The 16826-nt window shown below is 38.6% G+C and overlaps 1 protein-coding gene and 1 non-coding gene across 3 annotated transcripts in view; one reads left to right on the forward strand and one right to left on the reverse strand.

Annotated features, from left to right (window-relative positions):
- The window catches only part of GRM8 (glutamate metabotropic receptor 8), an 860517-nt gene that overhangs the window by 170828 nt on the left and 672863 nt on the right, over positions 1-16826 (reverse strand). For both annotated transcript variants that reach the window (XM_068972686.1, XM_068972687.1), the window contains exon 7: positions 16623-16759. In XM_068972686.1, coding sequence (XP_068828787.1) covers positions 16623-16759 — 137 coding nt within the window. The remainder of the gene's footprint in view (positions 1-16622; positions 16760-16826) is intronic.
- On the forward strand, positions 2461-2532 carry TRNAW-CCA (transfer RNA tryptophan (anticodon CCA)). The gene has a single exon. It is a non-coding gene; the product is annotated as a tRNA-Trp (tRNA).

Genomic DNA, 16826 nt, shown 5'->3' on the forward strand with positions numbered 1-16826 from the left:
ATTTTGTAAAATAGGAGCCAGTATGTAACAAGAAGCTTCAATTTCTAGTTGAGAAAGGATTTCAGAGCTGTAAGTGTGGGCCTCCCTTCTGGAGTAGTGACATAATAAGTATATGGCAGGCAAAGGGTTATAACAAGGCTTACCTCAGGTACTAGTAGAAGGTGTTGCCACTGGCCAACTAATTTTATAGAGTTTGTATGGAAAGGGCAAAAAAGTTTGCATTCTAGGAAAAAAATTTTCTTGTCTGTCTTCTGGGGCGCACCAATGTTGCAGTTCAGTTCAGTTCAGTCATTCAGTTGTGTCTGACTCTTTGCAACCCCATGAACCGCAGCATGCCAGGCCTCCCTGTCCATCACCAACTCCAAGAGTTCACCCAAATTCATGTCCATTGGGGCAGTGATGCCATCTAACCATCTCATCCTCTGTTGTGTCCCCTTCTCCTCCTGCCCTCAATCTTTCCCAGCATCAGGGTCTTTTCAAATGAGTCAGCTCTTCTCATCAGGTGGCCAAAGTATTGGAGTTTCAGCTTCAACATTAGTCCTGCTAATGAATATTCAGGACTGATTTCCCTTAGTCTGGACTGGTTAGATCTCCTTACAGTCTCAAGAGTCTTCTCCAACCCCACTGTTCAAAAGCATCAATTCTTCAAATGCTCAGTTTTCTTTATATTCCAATTCTCACATCCATACATGACTACCGAAAAAAAATATAGCCTTGACTTAGATGGACCTTTGTTAGCAAATTAATGTATCTGCTTTTTAATATGCTGTCTAGGTTGGTCATAACTTTCCTTCCAAGGAATAAGCATCTTTTAATTCATGGCTACAGTCACCATCTGCAGTGATTTTCAGTTAAGTCAGTCAGTTCAGTCGCTCAGCTGTGTCCAACTCTGTGACCCCATGAATTGTACCATGCCAGGCCTCCCTGTCCATCACCAACTCCCGGAGTTCACTCAGACTCACGTCCATCGACTCCATGATGCCATCCAGCCATCTCATCCTTTGTCGTCCCCTTCTCCACCTGCCCCCAATCCCTCCCAGCATCAGAGTCTTTTCCAATGAGTCAACTCTTTGCATCAGGTGGCCAAAGTACTGGAGTTTCAGCTTTAGCATCATTCCTTCCAAAGAACACCCAGGACCGATCTCCTTTAGAATGGACTGGTTGGATCTCCTTGCAGTTCAAGGGACTCTCAAGAGTCTTCTCCAACACCACAGTTCAAAAGCATCAATTCTTTGCAACTCAGCTTTCTTCAGAGTCCAAATCTCACATCCATACACGATCACTGGAAAAACCATAGCCTTGACTAGACGGACCTTAGTTGGCAAAGTGATGTCTCTGCTTTTGAATATGCTATCTGGGTGGTCATAACTTTCCTTCCAAGGAGTAAGCATCTTTTAATTTCATGGCTGCAATCACTATCTGCAGAATTTTACTTAGTGATCTGTTATTAGCCAGTATGAGGGAAATGGGTACTAAGTAAATTTTGAATTGTTATCTCTATATCAAAATGCCCTAAATTCCTTAAAATGAGATCAGTTAAATCTAAGAAGATACTACAGAATAGACTGAGGAGTTTCATAAACAGTAAACTTGCTTGTCCCATTGGAAGAATTGTTTTATTTAGGATAATTTTTTTTGGTAATTAATCTGTAAGTTGGTGGCTCAGATAGTAAAGAATCCACCTGAAATGCAAGATCCTGGTTTCAATCCCTGGGTTGCAAAGATCCCTTGAAGTAGGGCATGGCAACCCACTCCAGTTTTCTTGGCTAGAGAACCCCCATGGATAGAGGAGCTTGGCAGGCTACAGTCCATGGGGTCGCAAGGAGTCAGACAAGATTGAGCAACTAATTACAAGCTGTAAGTTAAAGGCATACCTATTCACTAATAATTTAAATGGCCACATAGCACTGTTAAATTCTGATTGTCTCTGAAAGCCATCTTTTTTAGACTGATGGCAGTTAATCTCCCTAATGCTGAATTGTTGTCCAGTTATTTGTTTACAGGTACTGATGGTAGCTATAGAATGATCTCTACACTCAAAGCTGAGATCAAAATTCTGAAATTGTTTTTGATTAGCTCTGCTGTGATTCCCCTTCCTATTCCTTCTGTTCTTCGTGAAAATTCTGAGACTTTTTCTCTCTGCATCCGTGCTGTCTCTTCCTTACCCTCAGCATGTCCACCTGTCATATCCCTTGTACAGAACATTCCAGAACCATCTACCTAAAATGTGATTTCTACTTTGAAGCTTTCTCCTATAGCAATCGTTTTTCTAAAGTCTCTTTCTCCTGCCTTCTCATCTATTCAAGAGTCATCACAAGATCCACTTTTCCTGATTTCTCATATCCAATTATTCATCAACATCTTCTTGATTCTGCTTCTTTAATATTCTTAAAAGCAGGCACGCTGGAGTGGGATAAATACATGCCTGTGAATTTCATGTGTTTCCACTAGGCCGTATCTTCCCTGGTGGCTCAGTGGTTAAAGCGTCTGCCTCCAATGCAGGAGACCTGGGTTCGATCCCTGGGTTGGGAAGATCCCCTGAAGAAGGAAATGGCAATCCACTCCAGTATTCTTGCCTGGAGAATCCCATGGATGGAGAAGCCTAGTAGGTTACAGTCCACGGGGTCACAAAGAGTCGGACACGACTGAGCGACTTCACCTCACCTTCCACTAGGCCAGTGATCTTAAATAAACAACTTATTGGTATCCTTGGTTTTCTCTTCTATAAAATGGCCATTCTAAGTGTAACTACCACACAGGGTTATGAAAAAGATTAAATGAGTTAATAAATGTAACTTAGGTGGAAAATTCAACTTAAGCCACTATTTCTCAGAGTGAGTTTCAAGGAATATTAGTTTCATAAAATGTTCTTCAAATAAAAAGGGATTCATGGTTAAATCAATTTATTAAACATTACATTCAATACCCACTTCTCAGCCACCCACGATGTACATTAGTATATAAAAGGATCTCCAAATTCTTGTAGGGAGACAAAACAAAGCAAAACAAAAACGGTTGTCCTGATATTCATTAAACTTATTAGAACAGAGAGCCTTTGTGTGCATATATAGTAGCTGTTTAAAATCATGCATAACCAGTGCTCTGAGGAAGGTGTTTTGAAAACATGCTGATTTGAACAAGAGCCACAGTTATCATTTTGGAAATTATTTCAGCCTCAGATTTCCAACTTTTTTTTTTAAAGAGACTACTATCTCCTAATGTTCAGAGTCATCACAAACTCTCAGAAAAATGAACCAAATTGTCCTGTGGGAAGCTGTGTCCTAGGGTAGTCAAATGATATGAACTTTCTAAAGCTCATTATTTCTTAACAATTCTTAAAAAATATGAAAACATTTTATTTTTCATGCAATGCTCAAAATTGCTCAGCTAGCCTGTAACAGGTGTGAAACTTTATCTCAGGAGAAAAGTTCAACATAAAAATATGTAAATATCTGATAAAGAGTGGTAAGAACTCCAAGAGACTCAGGAAGTAGGTAAGCTCATGCCTGTGATAAAGGCAGACTCAAGATGAGGTCATGGTGCCTAAGTTCCAACGTGTGTGTGTGTGTGTGTGTGTGTGTGTGTGTGTGTGTGTATGTGTGTGCACTCATTCATGTGTGACTCTTTGTGACTGCATGGATTGTAGCCCACCCGGCTCCTCTGTCCATGGAATTTCCAAGAATACTGCAGTGGGTTGCCATTTCCTACTCCAGGGGAACTTCCCAAACCAGGGGAACTTCCCAACCCAGGGATTGAACTTGTTTCACCTGTGTCTCCTGCAATGGCAGGCAGGTTCTTTACGTAAAGCACTGCGTCACCTGGGAAGCCCCTCTCTGACCATAAAACTGTTGACTGTACATGAGGTAAAAGAGTCAATACTGCGGCCTGACTGCCTCAATGTTGCAGGCTGAATGCAACCAAATTTTTGATGACCCAGTAGGAATTCCGAGATCTTACTTTTCTCTTTTTATAGGAGCAAAAATAAGCCAAGCTCACATTTATTGCTCAAATATAGCCTATTTTTCTCTGCCATGCCATCCCCTAATTCTTCACAAACACAGGACTTAGCCCTTTTAGAGATAAACTAACATTTTTCCAATCTCTTTAGTCTTTCAACTTAGCCCTGCTTAAATTCACTCTAACCAACAAAATCAACTTAACTTCCCTATAGCAGAGTCCAGTTTTTTTTTTAATGTGATAAAAACATGCAGCTGGGGGAGCTGAAGAAAATTACTGTCATATCCATTTTTAACAATTTTTACATTTCTATTAAAACCAATGTAGCAAAATACCTTAGCTGTCATTATTAACTTCTTTAATGTTGGTTTATTTTTCCTAGGGGATGAGCAGCCATGCTTCTTTAGAATAAATATGCTAGACTGAAAAAAAAAAAATCACAGAAGGAAGATCTCTGTCTAGTGACGTTTACACTGTATGATCATTTCTGTATAGATAAATAATGAAGGCTTTAAACTTTTAAATCTAAAAAATAAGTAATCAAAACAGGGAAACACATCATAATATAAATCTCATTACCTGGAGTATCTAATTTGAGAATAATGGATCTGGAAGAAATTTTAGTGAATAACTTCATTAAATTCCTAATTTTATAAACATGGAACTTGAGAGTCCAAATATTAAGTAACAAAGTACAACCCTATCACAGGATGAGTGAGAGCACAGACTAAAATCAAGTTTCCCAGTTTTCAATGCCACTTTCCACACCACGCAGAGCCTCCCTGGGTCTGTCCTCCAGCAGCCTGCAATGTGTGCCTTGAACAACATGAAATCACACCCCTGTCAAATATTTTACAGAGACCATTTATAAAAATTGCTGACTCTTTGATAAACTAGTTTAAGGATAGGATAATTGAGGAATCCAATTCACAGTTGCCAAGCTTAAAGTAGGTTCCTGCTAGGAGATTTTATAGAGCATATGCCAACTGCACTGTCCTTGCAGGTCCCCTTTAAAAAAATAATCAAAGAGGTTAAGATCAGTAGTCTCAAAGGTCTTATGCTGGCTTAATCTGGAAGTCACGTCTGATTTTTGGAATCTTAAAAACATGGTCTGAATGTAGAAAAATACATGTACCAACAGATGCAACAGCTACAAAAGCAGTCAAATGATAATTTAGCACAGCAAAGCTTTGCAGAGTGTCAGAACAACTTAAGAAATACAGGATAGGAATGACTTTGAGGAAGTCTTAGAAACTCAATGAGGGTTGGGTTTTGGTCTCATGACAGTAACTTTAGTGCAATATTGATAAAAGACATGGGAAGATAAAGCATGAGGAGAAAGAACATAGAGGTGTGTGCACAGACTCTAAGGTTAAGAGGATGCAAGCCCAGGCGGCATCACTTTTAAGCAGGAACTTTTGCTGTTAGGTACGTTTGCTACATCTGTAGCAAGCTTACTGCAGCCAAGGTATCACCATGTCAGTTGTAAAGGATCTGAGGTGCATGTTGCAGCAAGAAAGTTTCCTTATTTTCCAAAATATTCTATATTAAAGTGTTAAATGTAATTTCTAAAACTGTCATATAACAATGATTCAGTTAAGTTCCAAGGTGAGACATCACTCTTGCCTGCTGTTTCCCTCAATGTAGAATTCAACAAGTACTCAGAGAAGGTTGCTGCATAATTATTTGGCACGAGTTCTTCAAAGAGTGAATGACTAAACAGAATTTAGTCATAGAATCCGACTTAATACCTAAAAGAGACACAACAACATGGATAAATTTTGAGAGAACTATACTGAGTGAAAAAAAGTCACAACCAACAGGTTATATACAGTATGATATTCACACAAAATTCTTGAAATGACAAATTCATAAAAATAGAGAATATATTAGTTGTTTCCAGACTGGAGGGATGGGAGGGATGTGGGTGTGGCTATTAAATGGTAACTTGGGATCCTAGTGTTGACAGAAATGTTCTATATCTTGACCAGAGTGGTAGATACATGGGCCTACACAGGTCACAAAAATGTATAGACATGCCTCCCTCCCACACACATATAAGTAAGACAGGAGATATGATCAGGATTGGCAGACTGAATAAATATCAAGAACCTGCTTATGCTATTACACCATAGTATTTCAAAATGTGACCATTCAGTGTAAAACTGAGCAAAGGGGACATGCGATCTTTATTATTTCATACAACTGTACGTAAATCGGCAGTTACCTCAAAATAATGTTTTATTAAAAATTATTTTATAACAAATAAAATCAATCAAACACTACTAAGATTTAGTATGTTTCTGTGTCCTCATTACATCCCTCTGTCATTTATTTATGGATTTAAGAAAGAACATTATTTTACATCTCAACCCCTGAGTTTATGTACAGGTGCACATTTCTGCAACTTCACTTGGAGATAAGGTCATGACCTCAATAAAATATAATAGGGACTTTGGGAGGAGTCTAGCTTCTGGCTGTTTTCCTTTCTTAGACAGTAGAAGCTTTGAGAAAAGAAGTCATGTTAAACATTTGATTCAGTCAACAGACATATTAACTTGTTTCATTTTAGTTTCACACTCTTATCAACTGCTGCTGCTGCTGCTGCTGCTGCTGTCCCTTCAGTCGTGTCCGACTCTGTGCGACCCCAGAGACGGCAGCCCACCAGGCTCCTGCATCCATGGGACTTTCCAGGCAAGAGTACTGGAGTGGGGTGCCATTGCCTTCTCCATCTTATCAGCTACTGACCTCTAACTACAGCTGGGGGCTACATATTTTATTCTTATATAATAATACTTTTCAGTTATGGTAATTCTCTTGTACATTGCAGATTTAACATAACACTGATGTGTCCACTGAGCTTTTTAAAAGCACCGCAGGATACAAGGTTCACATACATTTTAGTAAATCTACCATGAGAAAATGACTTTTTAAAATCAGTTATTCCTCTATTCTACATTATCATTTTATGTTTATAACCTTATTGTAACCTTACTGATTCTACTCACCATGTTAAAATTACACTTATTTTACTCTTCCCAAGGTTAAAATAAAGATTAAAATACCATTTATTATCATTTTTATTACTTTATTATCCCCATAAGAGTCTAGAGTCACCATCTTCCTTTGCCCTTCTTTGGTATTGGTATAAAGAGGCACTTTCTATTAATTTTTTACTTTATGTCTTTCTTTAGTTGCATTGCCTTTTCCAATTTAACTTCTATGAAGTTTTTTAGCTTTCTTTTCCCTTTCTGTGTCATTTTCATTATTTATCAAAATAACTATGCACTTACAACGTTTCCTATTTTTCATGAATAATGCTAGATTTTTTAGTGCTCTGCTTGCATTTTCCCTGATGAACTATTAAATTCCTTGGATACTATCAGATTGCCACAGGAATCTGTGCCTAACTACACCCAGATAACTGAATCCAGCTTCTCAGTTCTTAATCAGATTAAATCATTTTATGTGGCATAATTCCATGTGTTCTTAAAATAGCAGCATGATTTTTTTCTTACTCTACTGAACAGCCTTGATACATCTATTGGCTATAATTATTGATGAGGAAATCAAACTCAACTACTAACTAAAATTGATCAACACCTTTCATCCTTTCTGAATCCTCCTTAATCCTGTCCTGAATCCGCCTGGTAAAGAATGCAATGCAGGAGACCTGGGTTTGATCCCTGGGTTGGGAAGATCACCTGGAGAAGGGAAAGGCTACCCACTCCAGTATTCTGGCCTAGAGAATTCCATGGACTGTATATTCCATGGGTCCCAAAGAGTCAGACACGACTGAGCAACTTTCACTTTCACTTTTAATCCTTTCTTCCTAATTCACTTGTTTTCTACTAATGATAAATACATCTTAGTAAGTCCTTTTAAATACTTTGTGGAACAAAACTCAAACCAAGGAGATGGACAGATATGGCAGAAAGAACCTGCCAAACAATTAAGTAAAATTAGAAAGAAATTAACTCTCATTTATCAGCTCAGTTCAGTTCAGTTCAGTCGCTCAGTCGTGTCTGACTCTTTGTGACTCCATGAATCGCAGCATGCCAGGCCTCCCTGTCCACCACCAACTCCCGGAGTTCACTCAAACTCATGTCCATCAAGTTGGGAATGCCATCTAGCCATCTCATCCTCTGTGTCCCCTTCTCCTCCTGCCTCCAATCCCTCCCAGCATCAGAGTCTTCCAGTGAGTCAACTCTTCACGTGAGGTGGCCAAAGTACTGGAGTTTCAGCTTTAGCATCATTCCTTCCAAAGAACACCCAGGACTGATCTCCTTTAGAATGGACTGGTTGGATCTCCTTGCAGTCCAAGGGATTCTCAAGAGTCTTCTCCAACACCACAGTTCAAAAGCATCAATTCTTCGGTGCTCAGCTTTCTTCACAGTCCAACTCTCACATCCATACATGACCACTGGGAAAAACCATAGCCTTGACAAGATGGACCTTTGTTGGCAAAGTAATGTCTCTGCTTTTTAATATGCTCTCTAGGTTGGTCATAACTTTCCTGCCAAGGAGTAAGCATCTTTTAATTCCATGGCTGCAGTCACTATCTGCAGTGATTTTGGAGCCCCCAAAAATAAAAGTCTGACACTGTTTCCACTGTTTCCCCATCTATTTCCCATGCAGTGATGGAACCAGATGCCATGATCTTCGTTTTCTGAATGTTGAGCTTTAAGCCAACATTTTAACTCTCCTCTTTCACTTTCAACACAAGGCTTTTTAGTTCCTCTTCACATTCTGCCATAAGGGTGGTGTCATCTGCATATCTGAGGTTATTGATATTTCTCTCGGCAATCTTGATTCCAGCTTGTGTTTCTTCCAGTCCAGTGTTTCTCATGATGTACTCTGCATAGAAGTTAAATAAGCAGGGTGACAATATACAGCCTCGACATACTCTTTTTCCTATTTGGAACCAGTTTGTTGTTCCACGTCCAGTTCTAACTGTTGCTTCCTGACCTGCATATAGGTTTCTCAAGAGGCAAGTCAGGTAGTCTGATATTCCTATCTCTTTCAGAATTTTCCACAGGTTATTGTGATCCACACAATCAAAGGTTTTGGCACAGTCAATAAAGCAGAAATAGATGTTTTTTTCTGGAACTCTCTTGCTTTTTCCATGATCCAGCAGATGTTGGCAATTTGATCTCTGGTTCCTCTGCCTTTTCTAAAACCAGCTTGAACATCTGGAAGTTTGTGGTTCACATATTGCTGAAGCCTGGCTTGGAGAATTTTAAGCATTACTTTACTAATGTGTGAGATGAGCGCAGTTGTGTGGAAGATTGAGTATTCTTTGGCATTGCCTTTCTTTGGGATTGGAATGAAATGGCTTCTACTAAATAATGAAAGGATCTCTTCTCTAACCAATCTGCCCTTTGCTGCCCAAAATGTTTCCCTGAAGTTTAAAGCTGAGAATATCTTCATGGAAAAGCTCATTATAGCCTAAAAAACATCAGCTTGTGTTCTAATAGTTTTTGAAACCTTGTAAAATTTGGCTGCGAAAAAAGTCATCTTTCTCCACTCCCCACACTATTCTCTCCTCAGATAGTCCTCTGTCCCAGCAGCTCAGGATCACACTCAGTTCCCTAAAGAAACTGTGACCCTTTCCACTCCCTATGAAAACCTAATCAACACTCCTCATCTCCTTCAATCCACCTACAATTGACATTGTGTAGGTGGGATAGGCCTACAGATGTGTACCTCTAACTCAGGGATGATGTTGGGGCCTGAATCTGTAACACCACTAAATAATTTCAGCACCTTGTAATGCAATGGAACATTGGAGGCACTTTATTCTGAAATGAATGGATAGATAAATAAATGGAAGGAAGGATGGATGGATGGAAGTATATATGGATGCTTTTTCCACAGCCTATGAATTGTTCCTACCATTTCTGGCCACCAAAGTAATCGAAGATCCAGTTTGAATTCAACACATTTTATCCAGTCACTGTAGTTGGAGATAACCATCACATATTTTAATTTATAGTTTGTTTCTTAATCTGTACCTTCTAATTATGCTTTTATTATAATTATTGAAGTGCACAGTTGCCTTTAATTGATTGCAAATCATTTGCTACCTGGGAGCTTATTGAACTTTGTGTTCCTCAGTGGCTTAATATTCGGCCTGGCAGGGAGCAGTCACTGAATAATCTGTGCACAAGACTACATAATAATCAATAATCTTGGAACAGTGTTCCATAGTAAATCAGTATTTAGAAAATATAAGAATAGTGTTCATGACAAAAATTAACAAATATTAATACTTACTGAACCCCTACTCTGTGCAACTAAGAACGTAGTTAAACTTCAATTACCTTGACTTTGCTTCATGTGTCAAAAACATGAATTTACTAAATGTTTATTTTCTCATAAACAAAAAAATAATTATTGACCCCAAAATGACTAATTTTGAAAAGAACAAATTTGTGTCTGGTGAATGAAAATTTCATTTTGTATATTTATGTCAATATATTTATATATTATGTCATATATATGTCAACAAGTTTTGATAATCATGTTGTTACAAGGAAAGGAAGCCAAGTCTTGTATGAATAGAATATAAAGGCAAGAACTATGGTGGCGTTTAAAGTCCTGTTGGAACATAGTCAAGGGTCTCAGAAAATTGACTTCACATTCATACTTTGTAGGATGGGATGAGCTATTTATAACGCTAGTCTCATAGGGTGAATGATCTTTTATAAGCACTGACAATCATATGAAAGCATTTTCAAATGCAGGCAACTTAGCAATGGGGAAACAGAGGCAAAGAGAAAATGCATGATTTCTAAGAGTCACAGCAAACAAAGGGTCAAGCGGCCCCTTGAACATTGTTTCCACTCCATTCACTCTATCCTCTAATTCAAGGTAATTTCAATATTTTTCATTATAGAAAAGGTGTTCATCTATGACATTAGGGAATCTAATGATGTTGGTTAAAACCTTTTGATGTCTATCCAAAGCAATATAACCATGGAACAAATAAAGGGACTCAGAAATTCTCTCTTTCTGTATTTCAAGCAAGCTGAGGAACCCCCTAGTATAACAAGTATTTGGCCATTGACAGGTAAAGATATATACTCAATTAAAAGATCATCTTATAAATACTGCACTGTAAGTACATAGGAATTTTGTTGTTGTTCAGTCACTAAGTCCTGATCACCTCTTTCTGACCCCATGTACTGCAGCATACCAGGCTCCTCTGTCCTCCACTATCTCCCAGAGTTTGCTCAGATTCATATCCATTGAGTCATTTATGCTATCTAAACATCTCAGGAAAGACAGATTTAATTGGACTAAATTCTACCAGAAAGTTTACTCAGGTTTCTGGCTGTTCCCAGTGCATTGACTCATGGAACCCACTTTTTTTTTTCATACAAAAATAGACGTCTGGGGTTTGTTATACAGGCACACGCAAGTTATAATGTATGTACCTCTTTTTACAATTACTCCCTACTCAGAACATCAAGATAAAAGCATAAAAGACTTTTCATGTATGGAATTTCAGATTGCAATACCCATTAAGAGTCCCCTGCAATGGTCTAGTTATCCTGGAAAAATAAAACGAAGTTATTATATCATATTCTTTTAACACTGAATATGCAGCAGGCAGTATTCTAGGATCTTTGTTTATGCAATGTCCTTCAATTATCTCAACAACTCTATGCAGTAGTTATGATCGTTTCATGTAGACAAAGAATCTGAGACTAAAAGAGGTAAAATAGCATGTGTAAGGCTCAGTAATGGAAGGTTAAAACATGAAAATGTTCTTTCTGACTTTGAGGTCTTGTTCTTGACCCCTATATGCCAATGCATTTAATCTTCATAACAGACCTATCTATTATCCCCACTTAACAGACGAGAAAAATGAGGGTCAGAATTCAATACCTGTTCAAGAGTTACTTTCTTCTATGGAGTGACTCACACAAAATTAAATGAAGCCCTTCTCCCTCAAATCACCATTTCCAATTGACACCATGCTGCTAACAACTGTGGTGGAAACATCCTTATGAACTCATTGTCTTTTAATATTTGTATTAATTTTCAAACTATTTATTTGAACTAAAGTTAAGAAAATAACAAAGCAAGCAAAAAATATGTCTCAAATTCTTACAGTAATCTAGAAAGAGTAGCTCTGGTTGGAAGTACAAAAACAAAGTCCTCAGTTATTTTAGGCCCATCCAGTAAACTCCATACACTTTCTCCCTGTGGACTTGAAACAGCATATGGCTGTTCTTTTTACAGTTCAGGCCCCACTGTTTTCTCTGAACCTCTAGGTTACAGTGTTTTGTAATCACTAATAAGGACCACCTGTCTCTTGAGAGATTCAGTCTCACCAAACGGAGAAGCCTAATTGTTCAAATTCACTGGCAGGTAGACAATACGCCCTTCATGGGTAGACTGAGATTACGGAATAAACAACCGAAATCATAATGAACAATTCTACATTGATTGTAATTGCTAAGTTAAGAACATATGCTAGTTCCATTAAAAAAAAAAAAAAATACTTGGAACAATACAGATAATGCTTTCGAGGAAACAAAAGCTTGTTTTCCAAGGGGAAAAAAAAGAATAAACTACTTGTTTTAAAATTTCTTTTACTTCACTAAGATATATTCAGGACAAATTTATTGGACTCATATATGCTTAATCATACACTCTCTACATACAAACTTATCCTATGGCTGAGTTCAGTGAGAAAAATGGGCTGCTTTTTTTTAATATAAATTTATTAAAATAAGTCAAATTCAATCCAATGCTTATCATTGGAAGTATGAAATCTACAGCAAATTTGATTTAAGAGAACAAGGAGAGAGGGAGTGCTTGAAGAGTGCTCTCCCCTGCCTTCATCAGAACCCCCATCAGCAGTCAGGCCAGGTTAGAAGCCTGTGTTTGGCTGTAAGTGCAAAACCACAGACATACGTTCATCTGTGTTCCTGTCTCACTGCACTAGAATTGTTGATTTGAGGGTCTTTCTATCCTTCCAGTCTGTGGGAGCCCTGAGAGCAGGGTCCACATTTTCACTCTAATTCCAACTTTTAGTGTGGAGTATGTGCACGGAATGAATGTATTCAATCCATTCAAAATGACTGCCTAGGTGACAATATCTAGCCACACCCTATCCTAGGAAAAGTAACTACATATTTATATTAAATAAAGTTTACTTTGTAATGCAGAGAGATTTGCTAAAGTATTAAGGTCAATATTAAACGTAGGCAATAGGCTATTGGGACAAATGGTCTCCATTTATTTATTTATTTGTAATTGAATGATAATTACTTTACAATGTTGTGTTGATTTCTGCTCTACAACAGTGTGAATCAGCTGTGAGTAAACATATATATATCCTCCTTCTTGAGCCTCCCTCCCATCTCCACCACCTCACCCATCTAGGTCAACACAGAGTACTAAGCTGAGCTCCCTGCGCCATACAGCAGCTTCTCACTAGCTAAAATGGTCTCCATTTTAAGTGAACAGATTCTGAACTTGTTAAAGCAAACAAGTGCCTCTTCCAACAGGACCTTCACTTCTCTACTCACCACACTCATCCTCAGATCTTCCCTTGACCACACGGTATCATGAGACATTGGATTAGTAATAGGTAACATTTATGGGCATCATACGTGCCAAGCTCTGGACTAACTGCTTTATTGTATGATTTCATTTAATTCTTATAACAACCATCTAAGGTAAGTGCTATTAATGCTTCTACTTTATAAAAGACAAAACTGAGGCAAAGCATTTGTTTGGTGTCCTCCCTGAGATCGGGGGCTTCCCTGATGGCTCAGTGGGTAAAGAATCTACCTGCAATGCAGGAGACATAGAAGACATGGGTTCAATCCCTGTGTCGGGAGGATCACCAGGAGGAGGAAATTCGCTGGGTCGGGAGGATCCCCAGGAGGAGGAAATGGCAACCCACTCCAGTATTCTATTTTTCCCCCCTACGGATGGTGGAGACTGGCAGGCTACAGTTCACAGGGTCACAAAGAGTTGGACACAACTGAGCAACTAAGCACACACACACTGCCTGAGGTCTAAGCAGAACTTGAGCAAACCTGTCACTCTCCAAGCAACTCCTACTGCACCTTCAAACAGAAGAGTAATCCAGTTTCCAAAGGGAAATAGCCATTTTTGTTTGTTCTGATAAAATTCAGAATTCAACCCTGGACATACAAACTCTCTTTGCAATTTAATTGACTCTATTTTCTTCTGAAAGTTGATTCTCTCTGTTTCAGTAAACCTGGCATGGCTATTTAGTCATAAACAATCATAATCATGCATGAGAAAAAATTCTCACAAATTGTTTTGATATATTTTATGAGCAACAACACAATAACAAACATAAAACTTTTCATGCACCATAAATGTACATAAAAGAGCAGCTTGAGATTCAACATAAAGTTTTATAATAAGCATATATATGGTGAAAGATGTGTGTAAGCACGTATACTTATGTACAGTTATTTTAGGGATCTTGGTATTATATATATGTGCGTGGATTTTTCAACCATTAAACTTTGTTATTCAAATCCGTAATCAAAAGACTATAGTAAGCAGGTTGGCATTTATAAAAGTCAGATAAAAAGAAGCTTCCCCATTTTAACCCTTAGCAAATTTTCTGTTGTGTTCAATTATTTGATTTCAGAGAGGTCTGCTGTCAAAAGGACTTTTGCCAAGAAACTATAGATGTCCAGGTTAGTGTCAATAACCTGTAGAGTTATCAAAGTTTTGTTTTGGTAAATGTTAATTTGGGTTGCAGGAGGATGGAAGTTTCATCAGGTTCCTAGAGGCAGTAGGCTGTAGATATGTGGTCTTACATACTATAACAATAGTTGCAAAATAAGTTGTCTTTGCACATTATTGAATGCAGAACTGTGATAATTATCAGGAAGTCAAACATAGACAATAAATCATAAATATCCTAGTCTTGTTATTTCTTATGATCTGCTTTGCTGAGAATTGTTGTAACTGTTGCTGTATAAACATAGCATTTCAGGGGCTATATTTGGACATTGAGAAGTGAAAAATATATTAAAAACACCACACTAAATTGATGTTCTCTGAATGGGTTCAGACATAAATAAGCACACACATGTGTAACACACCCACAGACCAGAATGATCTCTCTCCCCACCCTCATGGATGACATACATCACTACCTTCCAGCTAGGATAAGCTGTAGCTAGGAAAGGACCTTAATTATTCATTTAAGAAATGAACTCAACTCTCACAGCGTTATGGTAGCTTTGAGAATCAAGAAGAATAGAGGCTCTTATTAGAAGAAAGAGTGAAATACTATGACAAAAGAACCATAGAATAATATGCTTCTAGTTTTATTTGACACATTGTAAAGGTTTCTTACTGCCTACAGAGGAAACACTGCTGTTGTAGTGATTCCTCGGCCACTCAGTCCCTGTAAACAGCCCAGTGTTACAGACGGATACGCGAATGTATTACGGACATCGATGTTCATGTATGAAGGAACTCTGACCCTCAGCTGAGACTCCCAGGCACACTCCTTATTTCTCTGTACCGGAAGGAGTCAGTGTGGATGGATATGGCATTCCAAGCTCTTAAATCTGAAATAACTCCTTACCCAGTGGTAAGCAGATGCTTCTCCAACACTTCTACACCCCTGCCATGCAGCCACCACCAGTCCTATACCTTGGGACTTTCTGGGCCTCCCCATCCATCAAGTTCAGGATTAGCTTCCTGCTCCAGAGCCCCTTCTGATTAGTGGGTGCTGGTGCCAGACACCACTTCCCAGGGTCCTCAAAGACCCCGTTCCCTAGGATAGTCCCTCTGGAGGGCTGCCTGTCCACCATGCGCATCTGCTAGAGTTTCTCCTGCTGCTTTCATCCACATGCCACCCCCACCAGGTCCCAGCAGGAGAAGACAGAGCCCAGGGTGTTGGTACAGGATGGCACTGGGCAGGCAGATGCCAATTGCCTTTGGCACCATCCCACTTGGGACCCAAGTGGGACCTCTCAGGGTGGGACCCACCCTGGGACCTTGCTTCCATCCAGTCTCCAAGTTGTCCTCACATGGCTACTTGTAGGAACAACAAAATCTTTGGACCTTGATGACTTTCCAGGAGATGGGGATGGCAGGTAGCCCTATGGATTGTTAAAAGATCTAAACATCTCTTTTGGGTACATTAACTTTCTCTGGTGTTTTGATTCAAAAAGGTAATATAAATGAGGACCCTGTTTCACTTGCATCCATCAGATGTAGCCATAGATCTCAACTTACGGCAAATGTGAAAAACACTTATTTTTAAGCACCAACTTGGTCATTCACAGCACACTGTCACCCCTCCTCCCCAACATCCACACATATACATACATACACACATACGGTATAAACATTTGAACAAGTGAGTCTTTCAGAAAAGTATAAAATTTCCAAAATGTTTATATAGTCACTTAAAAGGAAATGAGATCTTCATTAAACCCCTGCAGATACCAGATTTCTCCAGAGACACTTAAGATTTTCCATCGCATTTTAAGGTTGAGGAAGGATCAAATCATACATTTTCTTAAAGTCAGCTTATAAGAAAATCAATTCTAATGAATAGTATATTGATATAATACACTTAAAAGCAAAGCATCGCTCCTTGAGAACCATAGACATAAACGTAAGATCACACTGATACTTGCTTTTAGATGAAGCTGATTGGTCCAGTGCCCAATGATTTTATATTCTGTACTTTTGTTGGTTATTTGGTACTGGAAGATGTCATAACGACCAGGAGCATCTCCATTTTCATTAAAAGTGACTGGCGTACCAGCACTACCTGTAAATGTTTAGAAAACAATGTTAATAACTTTCCAGTGAGATAGCCTACTGGGCTTATTTTTCCC

Source organism: Capricornis sumatraensis, chromosome 5 (assembly GCF_032405125.1).
Source record: "Capricornis sumatraensis isolate serow.1 chromosome 5, serow.2, whole genome shotgun sequence".
Classification (NCBI taxonomy): domain Eukaryota; kingdom Metazoa; phylum Chordata; class Mammalia; order Artiodactyla; family Bovidae; genus Capricornis; species Capricornis sumatraensis.